This window comes from Zootoca vivipara, chromosome 14 (genome assembly GCF_965207765.1).
Source record: "Zootoca vivipara chromosome 14, rZooViv2.hap1.1, whole genome shotgun sequence".
Classification (NCBI taxonomy): domain Eukaryota; kingdom Metazoa; phylum Chordata; class Lepidosauria; order Squamata; family Lacertidae; genus Zootoca; species Zootoca vivipara.
The window spans coordinates 9669947-9687062 of NC_142597.1; the positions used below are offsets into that span (position 1 = coordinate 9669947).

The 17116-nt window shown below is 44.8% G+C and overlaps 1 protein-coding gene across 2 annotated transcripts in view; it reads right to left on the reverse strand.

Moving 5' to 3' along the window:
- UNC5D (unc-5 netrin receptor D) overlaps positions 1 to 16218 on the reverse strand; it is a 405607-nt gene extending 389389 nt beyond the window's left edge. Inside the window, exon 1 of one of the 2 annotated variants that reach the window (XM_035140077.3) lies at positions 15938 to 16218. In XM_035140077.3, coding sequence (XP_034995968.1) covers positions 15938 to 16019 — 82 coding nt within the window. In that variant the 5' untranslated portion in view covers positions 16020 to 16218. The remainder of the gene's footprint in view (positions 1 to 15937) is intronic. The other variant, XM_060268544.2, reaches the window with a different exon arrangement.
- Positions 16219 to 17116: the final 898 nt, after the last annotated feature.

Genomic DNA, 17116 nt, shown 5'->3' on the forward strand with positions numbered 1-17116 from the left:
CAAGTTGTGGACTGCTAACTTCTGTGAATTTATTCACAAAACTGCAATAAACTGCCTGTTGTGGTATTGCTGCTAACTATATACCCACTGAGACTAGGGCTTGCTGATCAGAAGGTCAGCAGTTCAAATCCCTGCAACGGGGTGAGCTCCCGTTGTTCGGTCCCTGCTCCTGCCAACCTAGCAGTTCGAAAGCACATCAAAGTGCAAGTAGATAAATAGGTACCGCTCCGGCAGGAAGGTAAACGGCGTTCCGTGCACTGCTCTGGTTTCGCCAGAAGCGGCTTGGTCATGCTGGCCATATGAACCCATATGACGCCAGCTCCCTTGGCCAGTAAAGTGAGATGAGTGCCGCAACCCTAGAGTTGTTTGCGACTGGACCTAATGTTCAGGGGTCCCTTTACCTTTACCTTTATATACCAAATAGGAGCAATACTGCAAAAGAATAAAGGAGCAGAAGAAAAAAATAATTCACCACTGGAAGTTCAGAACCAACATTTGATGCTGCCTTCTACCGCAGGGGTCAGCAAACTTTTTCAGCAGGGGGCCGGTCCACTGTCCCTCAAACCTTGTGGGGGGCCGGACTAAAAAGAAGAAGAATGAATTCCTATGCCCCACAAATAACCCAGAGATGCATTTTAAATAAATGGATACATTCTACTCATGTAAAACATGCTGATTCCCGGACCGTCCGCGGGCCAGATTTAGAAGCGATTGGGCCGCATCCGGCCCCCGGGCCTTAGTTTGGGGACCCCTGTTCTACCGTATCAAGTGAGACCACCAATCCCATCTATCCCAGCTCAGATTAGCAACACTTCTCCTTTATCTGGAGTCTACTTACATTCACAATATCTGCTCTTCCCTTGAGCTATAGCTTCTTGGAAACACTAAAAACATGGGTAGGCAAACTAAGGCCCGGGGGCCAGATCCGGCCCAATCACCTTCTAAATCAGTGATGGGCAACCTTTTGAGCTTGGTGTGTCAAAATTCGCAAAAAAACCCGAGCATAACTCGGGTGGTGTGTCACTTCAAGAAAAAAACCATAATTTCGCAATATTTATAGTTTAAATAACAAAAATGTATAATTGTAATATATGACTATATTTAATAAACCCAAAACTAATTATTTAACCAAAGCAAACCAAAAACCCCTTATTTATCACAAAGTGCCCAGAGTTGTTGAGCTTTTTGGGGGGAGCTGCTGACCAAAGTTTTAGAGGTTTTTTGGGGGGTGCAAAAGTTGCTTTGCTTTTGGGGGGGGTGCTCCAAAGGTGCTGCGCTTTTTTGGGTGGGAGGAAGAGAACAGAAATAATATTTTTGCTGGAACTAACATGCAGCACCGACATAGTCTGACCCACAGAGTCCGGGACCAGGACGATGAGAAATTCCAGAAAGAGTGGAGTAAATTTGTAGACTATGCTAAAGATAATTATAAAGAAATGAAAACGTTAGCGGCTATGAGATAAATCCTATATCTTTGATGTTAAGTAAAAAATTGGATAATACGCGAGAGGATTGAATTAATTTACCTGCTGGGGGGAGGAGGGAAGTCAGAGCTGAAAAAGCTATATGTTGTATAGTTGTCAATTATGCATTGTATAAATTGTTAAAATTGGAAAAAGAAATCAATAAAAATTTATTGGTAAAAAAAAAGGAGCAATGGCAGGTAAGCCAGTTGGCGAGTTGCATCAACATGGCACAATCTGCAGAGACAGTTTGCACCACCACCATGTTCAAGTGCATACAATGGGGTGCACACATGACATGCACGGGAAATTCACACATCATAGGGAAGACAAGGAACAACTCTCAGTGTGCACATCTGAACCACCCCCCCCCCTAAGCGTGCAAAGGAGCTAGTGGATCAGAAAAGAATCCTTAGAATTTAACTCACCCTGGCACAAATTCCCACCAGGCTAGTTTACCAGAGCAAGCACTAAGGGACCACAAAACCAGCTAGCATGCTATGCAATGATGCAGACAGTAGTAAATACTTGCTGGGGCATAATTCAGGTCTAGAATTACATAGCCATCTGCTTTCCATAAATCCATCCAGTAATGATGTACAGAATAGCATTTATTGCTGTACACAGAAGTAGTCAGAGTGCCCCCTAAAGTGGAGGGTGGTTGATCTTGGGAAGGGTACAAGATACCAATATGCAAAGGAAGCCAAAGCCATAGAGTTCTCCCAAGAAAACATAAGCTGAAGGGAAAGAAAATGTGAGCACATTCAAACATTATGTTAATTATATGCTAATCAGTGGTTACTAGCTGAAGCTATGTTCCTGCTGCTCGAATCTCACCAGGCCCTCCTTACATGCATTCAGCTTGTTTTTAGTATACTGTACTGTACTGACAGCCACTGATACTCAGAGAAATCTTACATCTGTCATCTTAACTGGGAGTCCTTCTCTCTTAAACTGCCATTTGTGAAAGCTCATTGACATTGCTGTTCTGACAGTCTGTTGGAAGCATGCACAGAAAAAATTGTGCCAAGAAATAGAGATGGACTATTCTGTCAATTTTGGTTGCTCATTTTTGCAAAGCCTTTAATTCAGTCCTCCACATTTCCAGATCAGTTTGTGATTTTTGGTAAGCTCCATAAAAATACACCAGGCTTTTAATTTTGCCTAATATATGCATTTTTGCAAAGTAATTTCCCCAAATATAATGCATTTTTGTACAAGTTGCTTGGCTGAAGAACTTCACTGCAAAATTCAGAGAACTAAGAATTTAAAATGTTGAACTTTATACACTAAAATGATGAAGATTATAAAAATAGCAGCAGCAGCCGGCCATGGCTAGAATGCCACCATCACCATTTTGCAGCCTCCCTTTTCTCTACAATAATCACAAAAATAATCCTCCTCCCTATTTTTCTTCGATGAGCGGGTGATGAACAAGGGGTGACATTTCATGATAACCCTAAACATTACACTTGCTAAAGATAAGCCACCTTCCATATGGCAATGGCTCTATGCAGTAGAGCAAATCATCTGCAGCACCTCAAGGGGATCAGGATCTGACCTGAAATACTTGCACCAACCACCCCCCTCGCAATTGGGACAAATCACCTCGTAATCACCTTGCAAATCCGATGGCTGGCATGATGGAGTTCTTCCCGCCTGGACATATTTGTCAGTGGCTACCATCTGGGAGCTATAACAGCTTGAATCAACACCTCCGAAGGGTTAAATAGGGACTGCAAGCCGACAAGGAGAAACTTGATTGCTTTAGCTTCCCTGCAGCAGTGGAACCCTTCTTTATTGAGGGCAAAGACCCCGGCCAACTTGCCTTCTCTCCCTTCCTAAAATCCACATCATTTCCTCCCATGGCAGATACCGTGCATTCCAAATAAGTTCCAGGACTTAAGCCTGCTTCAAGTTAAGTTGAACAACTGGTGGAAGGTGGAGCAAGAAGGGCATTTGATTCAGGAATTTCTACTCTGGCTGTAAGGAAATTGATCGTTCCTTTCTACCTCAAACAATTGGGTGACAGAGGTACAGAGAATGATTACATGAATAAGATTGAGCTGTGAATCTGTGATGCCCTCCTCCCACCTGCAGAGAAACTAGACTAAAACTCCATTTGGTTTCTCTTCTTTCTGAACTGATTCCATTCCAGGTGGTCACCTTAAGAATAATCGCATAACTTTAAAAATCGCTGCCCAGGTGTGTTTGTTGTCCTCTTCCCTGCTCATCCCATTTTCATTTCATGTTGCATCTTCTATAATGCCATATGGCCAAACGGCACACTATTCTGGGAGCATTTTCAGCTGAAGTGTTGGCTAAAAATGAGAGCCAGTGTGGTGTAGTGGTTAAGAGCGGTAGACTCTTAATCTGGGAAGCCGGGTTCGCGTCTCTGCTCCTCCACATGCAGCTGCTGGGTGACCTTGGGCTAGTCACACTTCTTTGAAGTCTTTCAGCCCCACCCACCTCACAGGGTGTCTGTTGTGGGGGAGGAGGGGAAAGGAGATTGTTAGCCACTTTGAGACTCCTTCGGGTAGTGATAAAGCGGGATATCAAATCCAAACTCCTCCTCTTCTTCTAAAAATGGTTTTAAATGAATAAATAAATAGAAAACTTTCAGAGACATCAGTACAATCTTTGTGGACATGTTGCTGTTTGATCATTGTTTTGTAGAAATTAATCCAGAAGAGGATTTATTTTTTATCATTATTATTACAAATTATTATTATTATTAATTGAATTTAAATACTGCCCTATACCCACAGGTCTCAGGAGCACTGAAAACTGTCTTACACCAAGTTGGACCATTGGTCCATCTAATTCAGCATTGCCTACACTGACATCAGCTCCCTGGGTTTCATAATACTGTAATAATAATATAATAATTTATTATTTATACCCCGCCCATCTGGCTGGGTTTCCCCAGCCACTCTGGGAGGCTCCCAATAGAATAATAATAACAACAACAACAACAACAGAGATAAAACATCAGTCATTAAAAACTTCCCTAAACAGGGCTGCCTTCAGATGTCTTCTAAAAGTCAGATAGTTGTTTATTTCCTTGACATCTGATGGGAGGGCGTTCCACATGGCGGGCGCCATTACCAAGAAGGCCCTCTGCCTGGTTCCCTGCAACCTCACTTCTTGCGGGGAGGGAACCGCCAGAAGGCCCTCGGAGGTGGACCTCAGTGTCCGGGCTGAACAATGGGGGTGGAGATGCTCCTTTCAGGCAAGTTTCTATCCCAGCCCTACCTGGAGATGACACAAGGAAGATTCTCTGCCACTGAGCTATTACCCTTCCCTGTCACTTCCAGAGATAGCCTCTCTCTTTGTAAATAAAGCCCACATTCAGACTAACAGCCAAACAGAGCCTAGCCTGCACTTTCTCCATTTCAAAAGGACTAGTTACAGGTAGGTAGCCGTGTTGGTCTGAGTCGAAGCAAAATAAAAAAATTCCTTCAGTAGCACCTTAAAGACCAACTAAGTTTATATTTTGGTATGAGCTTTCGTGTGCATGCACACTTCTTCAGATCTGAAGAAGTGTACATGCACACGAAAGCTCATACCAAAATATAAACTTAGTTGGTCTTTAAGGTGCTACTGAAGGAATCATTTCAAAAGGAGTTTTGCTCCAAGTGTTTTATGGATTGCAAAAATGCTCCAGGATATGGGAGGTGATAAGCACTAGAGAATAGGTGGATTTGTGTTGTATCACAAAGAGTTCTTGTCAAGAACAAGTTCGAAGACTTTAATCTCTTGCTATGATAATATCCCGAAAGAAACTGACAATACTAAAGTTAAAGTAGCAAAATATGATGATGATGATGATGTGTAAAACACACTAATAATTATTTTTAAGGAAACTATCCCCCCCCCACTTTAACAGCTTGTCATTGAAAAACAAATGCTTTGATATTTCTCTTTTGTCAGTCATGACCCTTATTGCTCTTGCAATTCCACATGACAAGATAGATTGGATTCTTTACAAAAGACTGGGGCATTATTCGCTTTTTTGCAGGTTATATTTGAATGAAGAAAAACAACTAGTTTCTCCAAACACTTTATTTTGCAACCATTCATTTTGACAGAAGCTTTTGAATGAAAGATTCATCAGCACATTAGCTACAGAACTGTAAGATTAAGAAATAAAAAATAAAAAAAAATCCATGAATCTTGGGTTCTTTCTTCACTGAATGCAACCATTTGCATGGAGGTTTGTTTGCTCACTTTTTTCAAGTGTAGGAAAGCATTCAAAAATGTGGTCCTTCACCAGAACTCTGACATAGTCCATTCTACCGGCTCAGAGCTCTACTGTTTCACTGTTTTTTAATGGACCAGGTCCCAGAGACCACTCCTTTTCCTCTGTTTCATGAGAGAATGGGCTCAAGAAGGGATGGGGAACATCTGGCCCTCCAGATGTTGTTGGACTCTCATCTCCCATCATCCATGAGTCTGTGACAATGCCACATGTGGTTGATGGGAGTTAAGAGCCCAACTACATCAGGAGGGCAACTTTGTGGCTACCATGGTATACAGCTGAGGCAGAGAACCTCAAAGCCTGGGGGCCAGATGTGGCCTTCCACCCCTCTCTAAATGGTCATTGAAACACTCTCTCTAGCCAGGGATGTCCAAACTTTTTTCAAAGAGGGCTAGATTTGATGAAGTGAACATGTGTTGTTGACCTTTTGACGGATTGAAGTTGTTGAGCTTTTTAAAGGATTTTACCCCAGGAAATAAACTACCACAGGGGCCGGATTAGGCCCCCGAAACGGACTTTAGACATGCCTGCTCTAGGCCATGCCTCCTCCCTAAGCTACACCCTGCTGAGTCCTGATCCTTGAGTGCTTTTGCCTTCCTGGAATTGCCCTTAAACTGTACTGCCTCTCTTTTTTTCTTCTCTGCCTCTGGCTGGTGGGATTTCGTATTCATCTCAAAAGCATCAAGTTGGCTATCCTTGATGTTGCATCTAAAGGTCTCCAGAACAACTGAGATTCATCTGTTGCAAAACAATTTACCTCGAAATTCACCTACAAATCTTTGGATGTTTAAATATTCTGCAGACAAACTCAAATTATTTGCAGAATACTCTGACATTTCATCTCTTTATGTGCCATCCAACAGCCCTTGATTTCAACTTTTGACAGTTAGTACTTGACAGCTGACATGCAGCGGTGTTTAGTATTGGCAGTCTTTTATGGCTGGTGGCTTATGAGATTTCACATCTGAAGCCTGCCAGAAACCAATCAGGATATGCTGGCAAATATAAGGCACTCAACTTTTTAAGGTAACGTTTTCTCACTCAAACTGAAGCATAATCATAGAGATATCATGATCAGTTGAAATAAAAACTAACACTAATAACAGGGGGAGAAATGGAACAGCTCCTTCTAAGTGTCTATCCTCCTCCATAATTTGCTTGCAGATTTCCATGGCTGACTGATAAAAGGAGAAGCAAACATTGTTGAGCCTGAGGGTCACATTTCTTTCTGGGGAACAGAAAGGAGGTGTGGCCAAAGGCAACAGTGGGTGGAGCTATGAACATAAATTTTAACTTTGTAGAGTAGCTAGTTTTTGCACATGCTGACACACAACCATCCTACCTGCAAAGATTTCCAAGGGCCAAATGGACTGCAAGAAGATCAAACCTATCAATTCTGAAGGAAATCAGCCCTGAGTGCTCACTGGAAGGACAGATCCTGAAGCTGAGGCTCCAATACTTTGGCCACCTCATGAGAAGAGAAGACACCCTGGAAAAGACCCTGATGTTGGGAAAGATTGAGGGCACTAGGAGAAGGGGACGACAGAGGACGAGATGGTTGGACAGTGTTCTCGAAGCTACCAACATGAGTTTGACCAAACTGCGGGAGGCAGTGAAAGACAGGAGTACCTGGCGTGCTATCGTCCATGGGGTCACAAAGAGTCAGACACGACTAAATGACAAAACAACAACAACATGTGATGAAGGAAACTGGCAACCACAACATCTCCACCTTCTACAGAAGATAGAAACATGCCATCATTAACTTTGTTTGATAGGATACTCTACTGCAGTTGTGTCCAAACCTTTTTCAAAGAGGGCCAGATTTGATGAAGTGAAAGGCCATGAGGGACGACCAAAGTTGTTGAACTTTTTTTAGGATTTCCCCCGGGGAAATAAACTGCCACGGGGCTGGATTAAACCAACCAGCGGGCCAGATTAGGTCCCCAAAATGGACTTTGGACAAGCCTGCTCTACTGGTTAACAGCAGTGTCACTACTGCTTGCCTTTCTGGCCCCTGGTTCTCTCAATTGCAAATAATTTGCATTGCAGGTGCTTTTATCACACATCGATCAGTCAGTTGGACATCCAGCACCCACGGGAAGCCTGGGGGGAGGGAGAGACCATCTCTCATTGCTTCTAAAACAGTAAGTCAGCAAATTTATACTTTGGGTATAGCAAAGGAAGCAAACTCCCCACTCAGTTTGAGATCGTCATTTACCTTGCCAAGTCAGGCATTCAAAAGAAAACAAAAACATATTGGTGCATCCTTCCTTCTACTTTCTGTGTTCAGGCGGTGAATACTGTTGCTCACACAGACCTCAGGGAAATGGCAAACTTTGCTGAGGTGCCAAAAAGGAGAGCGGAGGAGGGGAGGTGTTGGTTAGAGCACAGAAACTCTCACCTATCCCTCACACAAAAGAACTGGACTTTGAATGCAAACTGAATACTGGGAAGGGAAACAGAAATGGGGAGAGTGTGGGTGGGATCCTAATCAGCAGCCCGTCACATGGCAAGATGGTGTTGCAGGCCACACAGTTCCCATTTGTTTTAGTGAAAATGTGTCTATTAATTAGTCCTACCCAACCAAATGTCTAAGATCACTCAAGCCTTTCAAGACACAGATACCTTTCTGGCGAAGATAAATCCACCCCTTTATGTTTTAACCCTTGGCAGGATCAATGCCTCCATTATGATCACATGCTCTTCCCTTCCGCACCCCCAGTTAAAGTATTTTTGAAAATGTAAACGCTGGTATAGCTTTGTTCATTAGATGGCCTCAACTGGAGAGTGACACTCTCCATGAGGTAAGGAGGTTTTAAAAGGTAAGGGACCCCTGAACATTCGGTCCAGTTGTGACCGAATCTGGGTTTCTGGCGCTCATCTCGCGTTATTGGCCGAGGGAGCCAGCATGACAAAGCCGCTTCTGGCAAACCAGAGCAGCACACAGAAACACTGTTTACCTTCCCGCCAGAGCGGTACCTATTTATCTACTTGCAGTTTGACGTGCTTTCGAACTGCTAGGTTGGCAGGAGCTGGGACCGAGCAACGGGAGCTCACGCCATCACGGGGATTCGAACCGCCAACCTTCTGATCGGCAAACCCTAGGCTCAGTGGTTTAACCCACATAGAGCCATGCAAGAAGTATTGCTACTGCTAGCTAGGTAAAGGTAAAGGGACCCCTGACAATTAAGTCTAGTCGCGAATGACTCCAGGAGCCAACGTTTATCCGCAGACAGTTTGTCCGGGTCATGTGGCTAGCATGACTAAGCCGCTTCTTGCGAAACCAGGGCAGGGCACGGAAACGTCATTTACCTTCCCGCTGGAACGGTACCTATTTATCTACTTGCACTGGCATGCTTTCAAACTGCTAGGTTGGCAGGAGCTAGGACCAAACAACGGGAGCTCACCCCGTCACGGGGATTCGAACCGCCAACCTTTCGATCGGCAAGCCCAAGCAGCACAATGGTTTAACCCACAGCTTTCTAGCTAGAGGGCTTTAAAAATGAATTTTTAAAAAATACCACACCACCAAGGCAACACACTCACCTTCATGCTTTTGGACTTCCCAAAGGCATTTGTTTGGCCACTCTGGGACACAGGGCTCAGGAACTCAAAGCTGTGTATATGTACGGGACTGCATCTGTACTGGACTTGAAATTGTTCTTATTTAAGAATGTAATAAGAGCCCTGCTGGATCAGGCCCTTGGTCCATCTGTTCCAGCATCCTCTTCTCACAGTGGACAACCAGATGCCCATGGAAAGCCTCAAAGCAGGACCTGAGCGCAACAACACTCAGATTTCTTGCGGCTTCCAAATGCCGGCATTTTGAAGTATCATTGCCTCCGGCAGTGGACATACAGGATACCCATCAAGGTTGGTAGCCACTGATGGCTCCATCCTCCACAAATTTGTCTAATCCTCTTTTAAAGCCATTCAACACTGTTTTAAAGCCATACAAAAATGCTGATGTTTTTATTCTTAAATGTCAGTGGAATGTTTTATGGGAAGCGATTCATAACTGAAATCAATTAAATAAATGATCACCTTTGGTGTGATCAAGGAGGGCTCTTCTCATGTTCTTTTAAGCAGGTCTTGTTTTTAAAGTCACCTAAAAATCTATTTCTCCCAAATAAACGCCCATCATTATGGAAGCCACCTCAGCATTTCTCAGTCAATGGGGTTTAGCCTTGTGATCCATATGAAACATGCAAGTTTCTGTGCTCTAACCAACACTCAAGACCTCCCATGTGATGCAACTATGGGTGACAGAAGTCTGGTGTGAGTATTTATTCATTGCTTTTATACTTCACCTTCTTCTCAATGAGTTAAAAGCAGCATACATGAGTCTCCCAAACTCCACAACAGCCCTGTAAGGTTTACTAGCCCAGGGACACCCAGTGAGCTACATTGGCTGAGTGGGGATGTGATGTGAACCCTGGTCTTCCAGTTCCCGGTCTGATACTTTAACCACTATACCAGACTGGCTCTGAACATGGGCAGGATGGCAAGAGTGCTTGTTTGTAAAGGAATAAACTGATATATATATGCATATCATAATCATTGGGTAAGGCTACATTACGCCATATACAATATGCTGGTGTTCAAACTGGGTGCTCTGCTCATGTGGAAAACCTACATGCAGGGCTCTAAGTTGCACAAGGAGATTCCAAGAGAAGAAGAGAGCCCCCCCCCCAACTTCAGCCTTCAAAGGTTGGAAGGTGGCAAGTACGTTTTCAGAGATTAGCACAGCACACAACACAAAACTCTCCACATTCATGTGTTGATGTTACATGCGATCAGAACACCCAACAAAGAGCTTTAAAAGTTGAAATGGGGTGGGGTGGGGGAGAGAATGAAATAAATTCCTATTTGCTATAAATGAATCTGGCCATCTGCTCCACTAAAAGTAGTGACAGTCGGCAAAGCAAAAGAAACAGCAGCCTCTGGTGTCAAGATTCTACTCTTAAGCTCAAACCCCACACTTCCTCAGCAAGCCAGGCTAAAAATACAGAGGGGAGGAGGGAAGAGAGAGGGAGAGGACAGCATCAAGTTCCCTCCTCAAGGGAACCCTTGTACCACAAGTAATTTTCCATCTTAGTGTACGACAGAATGGAGGGGTTTTTTTTTTTGCTTGCATGCTGCAGTTAGCTATGGAAGTTATTATATTAGCCAACATTCTGCCAGTTGAACATTAATCCTGGGAAGAATCCTTGCCTTTACCCTCCCTAGGAAACCAGGAATATAAAAAACTTACACCAGACCAGTTGGTTCATCTAGTTCAGAACTGTCTACACTGGCTGGCAGTGATGCTCCTGAGCTAAAGGTCTTTCCCAGCCCTACACTGTGGTCTCATGGATAACCCAGCAGTTGATGTCACACTACACCAATATTAGAAGCCCAGCCACAGCGGAAGAGGATTGAGCACTATGATACGAGGTTGTCACCTCATGCTTTTCTTGAACAGTAATTGTTCGGGGACAACATCACAAAGGGGAGAAAAGTCAAAGCTGCTATGAAGCCAGCCAAGTGCTGGCTTCAGAACTTTGCCATTTCCATTCACAAACAAAAAAGGGGCAAGATCCAAGCATGACTGAACCTATGAGCTTCCTGCAACCCTCATCCAACACCCAAATCCAATCTGTCTCTGATGAAGAAAAATATATGTAGGGAGAAATGTTAACAATATCACCCATTCAATGGTTCTGTCAATAGTTAAAAGTGATGAGGATCATGTCAAACTGTATCCAGTTTGCCTATGTTGCTACATAAACACAATGTCTATTTCCCTTACTGAATGTCACAGAGAGAGAAAGGAGAACTGGATGCCAGGCTGCAGTTTTCAGTAGCAGCCCAATGGTCCAACATGGCTTTCCCTTCCAAGAATGACAGGCATTGTAAGCTTGCAAGACAGCAATACCTTTCCATCAGCTTGGCATGTGGACCATCTAATTCTGTATTTTTTCTTCTTCTTAAGGCTGCCTAACAAGTTCACAAAGGAATCCCATCTGCAGCAGAGAGCCAGACACATTGACTGGTTTCCAACGGCCTGTGTTAATGCTCGTTGTACCTTTAAGCAAAGTAACCACAGATAATATCACGCCTGATGAGAAACAATGAAAAGCAAATAAAATTGGCATGTTGGAACATGCGCAAACTTGACATTAATTCCAGTGACAGCATCCAGTCCCTTCAAGACCTTCATGGTGGGCAAATCTTTATATTTGTAACCATGTACTACTGTTCAGCATGCAAATACCTTTAGTATTTTAACCCATTCAGTTTTACAGTAGGACTGTGAGCTAAAATAGATCTATCACTCGCATATACAAAATCTGACTTATTCAATGCTTTCCAGCAAAGATTTGGTTGAGCTGGAATGATTTCCTTAAGCATGTTATTCCCAGATAGACACACCTGAGTCTGCCATGTCACATCTAATCATATGGATGCCACCTACCCCAAGGGGACACCCTCTGAGGACCCCATTTAAGGCAGGCTTTTTGACTAGTGGTCCAATTTAGATTTATGGGGTGTGGTAGGCAGGTCAGCATTTTTCACACCTCGTTCTTTTTGTGAATGGGAACAAAAGTTGCATACCTCAAGATCAGCGCATGACCAAACCAACTAGAAGTCACAAAGCACTTTTTCACAAAGTGTGAAGGAGATATTAAATAGCTCTGTCTGCCCTTGGTACTATTTAATCAGGACTTTGAGAGAGAGAAAAAATTGCACTCCAGTACCTGGTTGGCCTCACAGACCCTGACATACGCCACGGAATGAGTTTGTTGGGTGTGTACAATCATAAATCAGAAGCCATGCAAAGGACTATCAGGCAGTGTTGTGGATACAAAGGCATTGTGCAAAGTCAGAGAGAAAAAATCTTTTTAGCTGTTACTTAGAACTAAGGCTGTCACCTGATAAGAGATCTTAAGTTGATGAATCATATGAATGTTAATGGACTGAATTGTCATAAGTTTGCATATGAATAAAGTAGTTATGCAGAAAAAAGCAAACAGGTTTTAAGGATGTTCTGGCCTAATGGTTTTTTTTTAGATCATTAAAAACACATTGTGCATGTGTGCTTAACTGTTTTATTTCTTTCTCAGGCATGCGATGATTTTGATAAAGGAAAACATTGCAACAATCACAATCGGTTACAGCATTTGCTTAAACTAGAAAAAAACTAAAACAAAATCAACCTGCCCTAAAACGTCACCCCTCCTCATCTGAAAATTCCATAGAGAAAGGAGAACACAGAGCAGGCCTAGGAAATTTGCAGAAGACCAGGCACATGGAGGGGCATTTTTTTCTACCTGTCTTCCTTTCCTTAAGCTGGTGCCACTTTTAGCCAGCAAAATAAATCCAACACAGCTCCCTCCCTTGAGTGCTAAATGAGGATTTGAATGGGGTGGAGAAATGAGCCACATGTAAGGGAATGGCATGCTAAGGACTTGACTGGGTGTGAGGAGTGAAAAATCATAGCTCAGTGGTACAGCTTATGCTTTGCATCTAAAATGCCGCAGGTTCAATCTGTAGCTTCTCCAGGTGAAAAGGGAACAGGTAGCAGATCATGGGAAAGTCTCTGGGCTGAACAGACTAGGTATCTGACCTGGTTTAAAGGCAGCTTCCTATGGCCTTATTAATTGGTGACACTTAAGGTGTTGGTTAACCCTGTTTAGGGAAGCTTTAAATATCTGAAGGACTATTGCATTTTAATATTTTGTTGGAGGCCGCCCAGAGTGTCTGGGGAAACCCAGCCAGATAGGTGGGGTATAAATAAACTACTACTACTACTACTACTACTATCTAACCAGATGAATAGGTTAATCTGGCCCATCAAACCAACTTAAGGCTGTAGCCCTAGTTAGAACAAGACACATTTGAAACTCCATTCTAATCTTGGAGCCGGCAAGAGGGTGGGGGTGGAGGAAGAGAAAAGAGAAAGGAAAGGAAAACATAATTTTCACATGGCAAGAGAACTTAGGAATGTCACAAACAGTCCTTCAAAACTGGTTTCTCCGCCATCAAGAAGTTTTTTTTTAAAAAAAACACCAGGTCAAATTATTAGCTTCCTAGGTTCTATATTCAATTTATTTTAGATTGCCTATAAAAGGTGTGTTGTAGGATAGAAGGCAAATGTGTACACATGCATACTAAAAGGCTAAGATGCAGCCTGGCAATGATTTAAAAAACCGAACAAAAACATCATCTCACCCTCCTCAATCTGTTACATACTCTCTTTTGAACACTCCACAAAGAACTGTGATGGGAATGCAATTTCTCTTCAAGGTGGCCCCCAGACAACTTCCCAAATTGTAGCATTATCACTCAATGGGTAACTTCTGGGGTTAAGTGCTCCAGATCAAAACAAGGAAAACAAAGGAAAAGACCACAATAAAGCTAAAAATACTATTCTCTCCCATTAATGTCTAAGAACAAACCCATAGCAAATCAGGTACCTAAGCATCCAGTAGAATCATAAACAGAAATTAAGGTGCTTCTGAAGCTTGCAGAGAAGTGCAGTATTATTACACATGGGGTGGGGGTGATTTCAGATGCTAATGATGGCCCATCCTGCTGCATTCATGTAGTGCAGGATCAAAACCCTTAGCCCTCACATGACCACATTTTGCTTTGCGGTATATTTAATATGCACAGCTGCTTTCCATAAACCCAATATAAAGAGCCACCCTATTGGCTGGGAAGGAGGAAAGGGAGGCTGCCCTCTGCTCCCTTGATACAGTCAAAGTTCACATTTCATGGAGCAAAGCTGCTGTCCATGGTACCTAAAAATAACAACTCTCTTGTAATTAGACGGATCCCGGAATGTCTTGTGCTTCCTGCATGCATTTCTTTCCCATAGCATTTCTTTCTCTTAAGTCAGACAAGCAAGTAGTTTTTATTGTGAAAACAAAGACAAGGGTGATGGTCAGACAAGGAGAGTCTCAGAAGCTGACAAGGCTTTACAATCAGCTACCTGAGGAAGGCTTAATTTTAGACATTGAAGGTGCAACCCTGAACTGACTGAAGATAAAGGTGAAGCCCTGGGGTGGGAAGGGGCGGATACACTGTGATGTTACCAATTTTAAAAATGTGAGAACGATTCTTGCTAAAAGATGGCAAATACTTTGACGACATATTTTTAATCATTTCCTTCCCTATTTACTTAACTATAGACAATGGAGATGGCTAGCAAGTCAGCTCCCTTCAGGACAGGGGCAGAATCTTACATCCAACACACCCAAACCCAGTGGTCTGGGAGAACTCCACCAGAGACTCCAAAAGGTCGCTGTAGTCAATGGGGAGACTCAGAACCGAGAGCGGCCGTACGGGAAAAGCAGCGGAAATAAGAAACTGACCAGCACAACAAGAAACTGACTCGCACAATTACAACGACAAGCTTGCAGCACAATCCGATGCATGTTTACCCAGCAGCTCAACGGGGCTCACTCCGGAGCTCGGAGTGCGCAGAGGATTGCAGCTTCAAGCTGCGATCAACGCGACTTGCTCCCAAGTACGAAGAGGCACAGGATTGCACCGGCAAGCACTTTTGCCAAGTCTCAAGGATCCAGGACTGATGGCAGACCGAAGCCGTTGGGAGAGCAACTTGCACGCACATGCACACCCCAGAAAAGATGCTCGCTCTTAAGCGAGCACACGCATGCACACGACCCTCCACGCCTCAAGCCAGCCCAGCTCCGTCTGAACCCGTTCCCTAGCACTCCGCGTCTCTCCAAGCGCCGATGCTCTCTGCTGCAGAACCCAATCCGTCCAGAAACCCGTATTTAAAAACCGGATAGGCCCCATAAAGCAGCCCAACAGAGAGAGAAGGCGAGGGAGTCTCAAGGGCGGGTGGGGGTTCCGGAGAGGATGTCTCCCCCTTTCCCTTCACCAAGCTGGGAGAAGAGGGTGGGAGGGAGGCGGCGTGCATTGCACCAGCTCCTCTCTCCGCCTGCCTCCCTTAGCAAACTCGCTTCCACATGCAAAGACACAAAAAATAAAATTGGGGGGTAGGGGGGTGGGTGGGAAGGTATCCATTCTCCTACTCCAGCAGAAGACAACCTGTGGACTCCGATCAATGCTTGCTCGGAGCAGAAATGAAGGAAGCAGCGGGAGGGGGGGCTGACCAGGCAAAGTTGCCAGCCCCGGAGCCCCTCCCCATTCCTCTCTATGAAGGGTTGGGGGGGGGGTATAGGTTGATCCCACTCACCTCGCAGCGCCCCAGTCCCGGCGAGCAGATCCGGCAGGAGCAACAGCATCAGCGCCAGCCAGAAGAAGGGCGGGGTCTCCATGCTGCAGGATCCTAAGGGCCACGAAAGGAGGCTCAACTCCCCGCAGCTACTCCAGCCGAGGCAGCGCGGGGCTGCCTGCCCCTCGGCTCGCTCGCTTTCCCACGCGCCGGCGGCAGCAGCAGCAGCGCCTCCCTGCAAGCCGCCCGGCTCCAGACTAAAGGCGAGCAGCCGCGCGCCTGCATCCCAATCAGACCCCCTCCTCCCCGGCAGCCAATTAGGCGAGGGCGGGGCGGGGCCAGCTTTCCGAAAGGGGCGGGGCAAGACGCCCGGGGTTCCGCCGGCGAGCCGCGGGGCGGGGCTTCTGCTGCTGCCGAGAGCCAAGTGGGCGCGCTCGGCCCGGGCAGCTCCTGCTCCGGATGGTGCGGATCGGAGGTGCGGGTGCTGCTGAGCCCGGCGCTGAGCGGAGGAACCGCGGCTGCCTTGGCTTGCAGGTCCCGGCCGGGCTTTGCTAGGGGACTAACCGTGCGAGGCTGAGCGCTAGTCCCGTGGAAACCCGTGGGATTTACTCCCAGGCAGGCGGGGTTGGGATGAAGCCTGCACTCCTAGCAGCGTTGACCTAGCACCAGTGTCGGATTTACGTGTAAGCTAAGCAAGCTATAGCTTAGGGCCCCACTCCCTTGCCCCCCGCCCCCAAATTTCACTATTAATATACTTCTACTTAATTGTATTTCAGTTCAACAATTACTTTGATAAAATACATATTTTGTTATGTGCAAATGGCTTTAGATACTTATTAGGTCTATAAATTACCATATAGCATATATTCAACAACAAAAAACAGTGACAATTTCTTGTTGACAAAGGACAGCTGGACATATAAAGGGCCTCATCAAACCTAAATCCAGCCCTCCCCCATCAACTCCATAGGATTTACTTCTGAGTTGTCAGGGTTAGGCATGCGCCATGAGGGCAACTTCACTGACATTGGAGTAAATATGCACAAGTCCCCTTAATGGAATTTACATCTGAGTAAAAAAAATGGGGGGGGGCTTCTGGCTTCTAGGCTGCCTTCTTAGGCCACCTCCTCCCTGAAAGGAAGCACCATTGAACCCAATGGGAATCGATTATTTTTAAGCAATGTGCTGCTTGGGGACTGT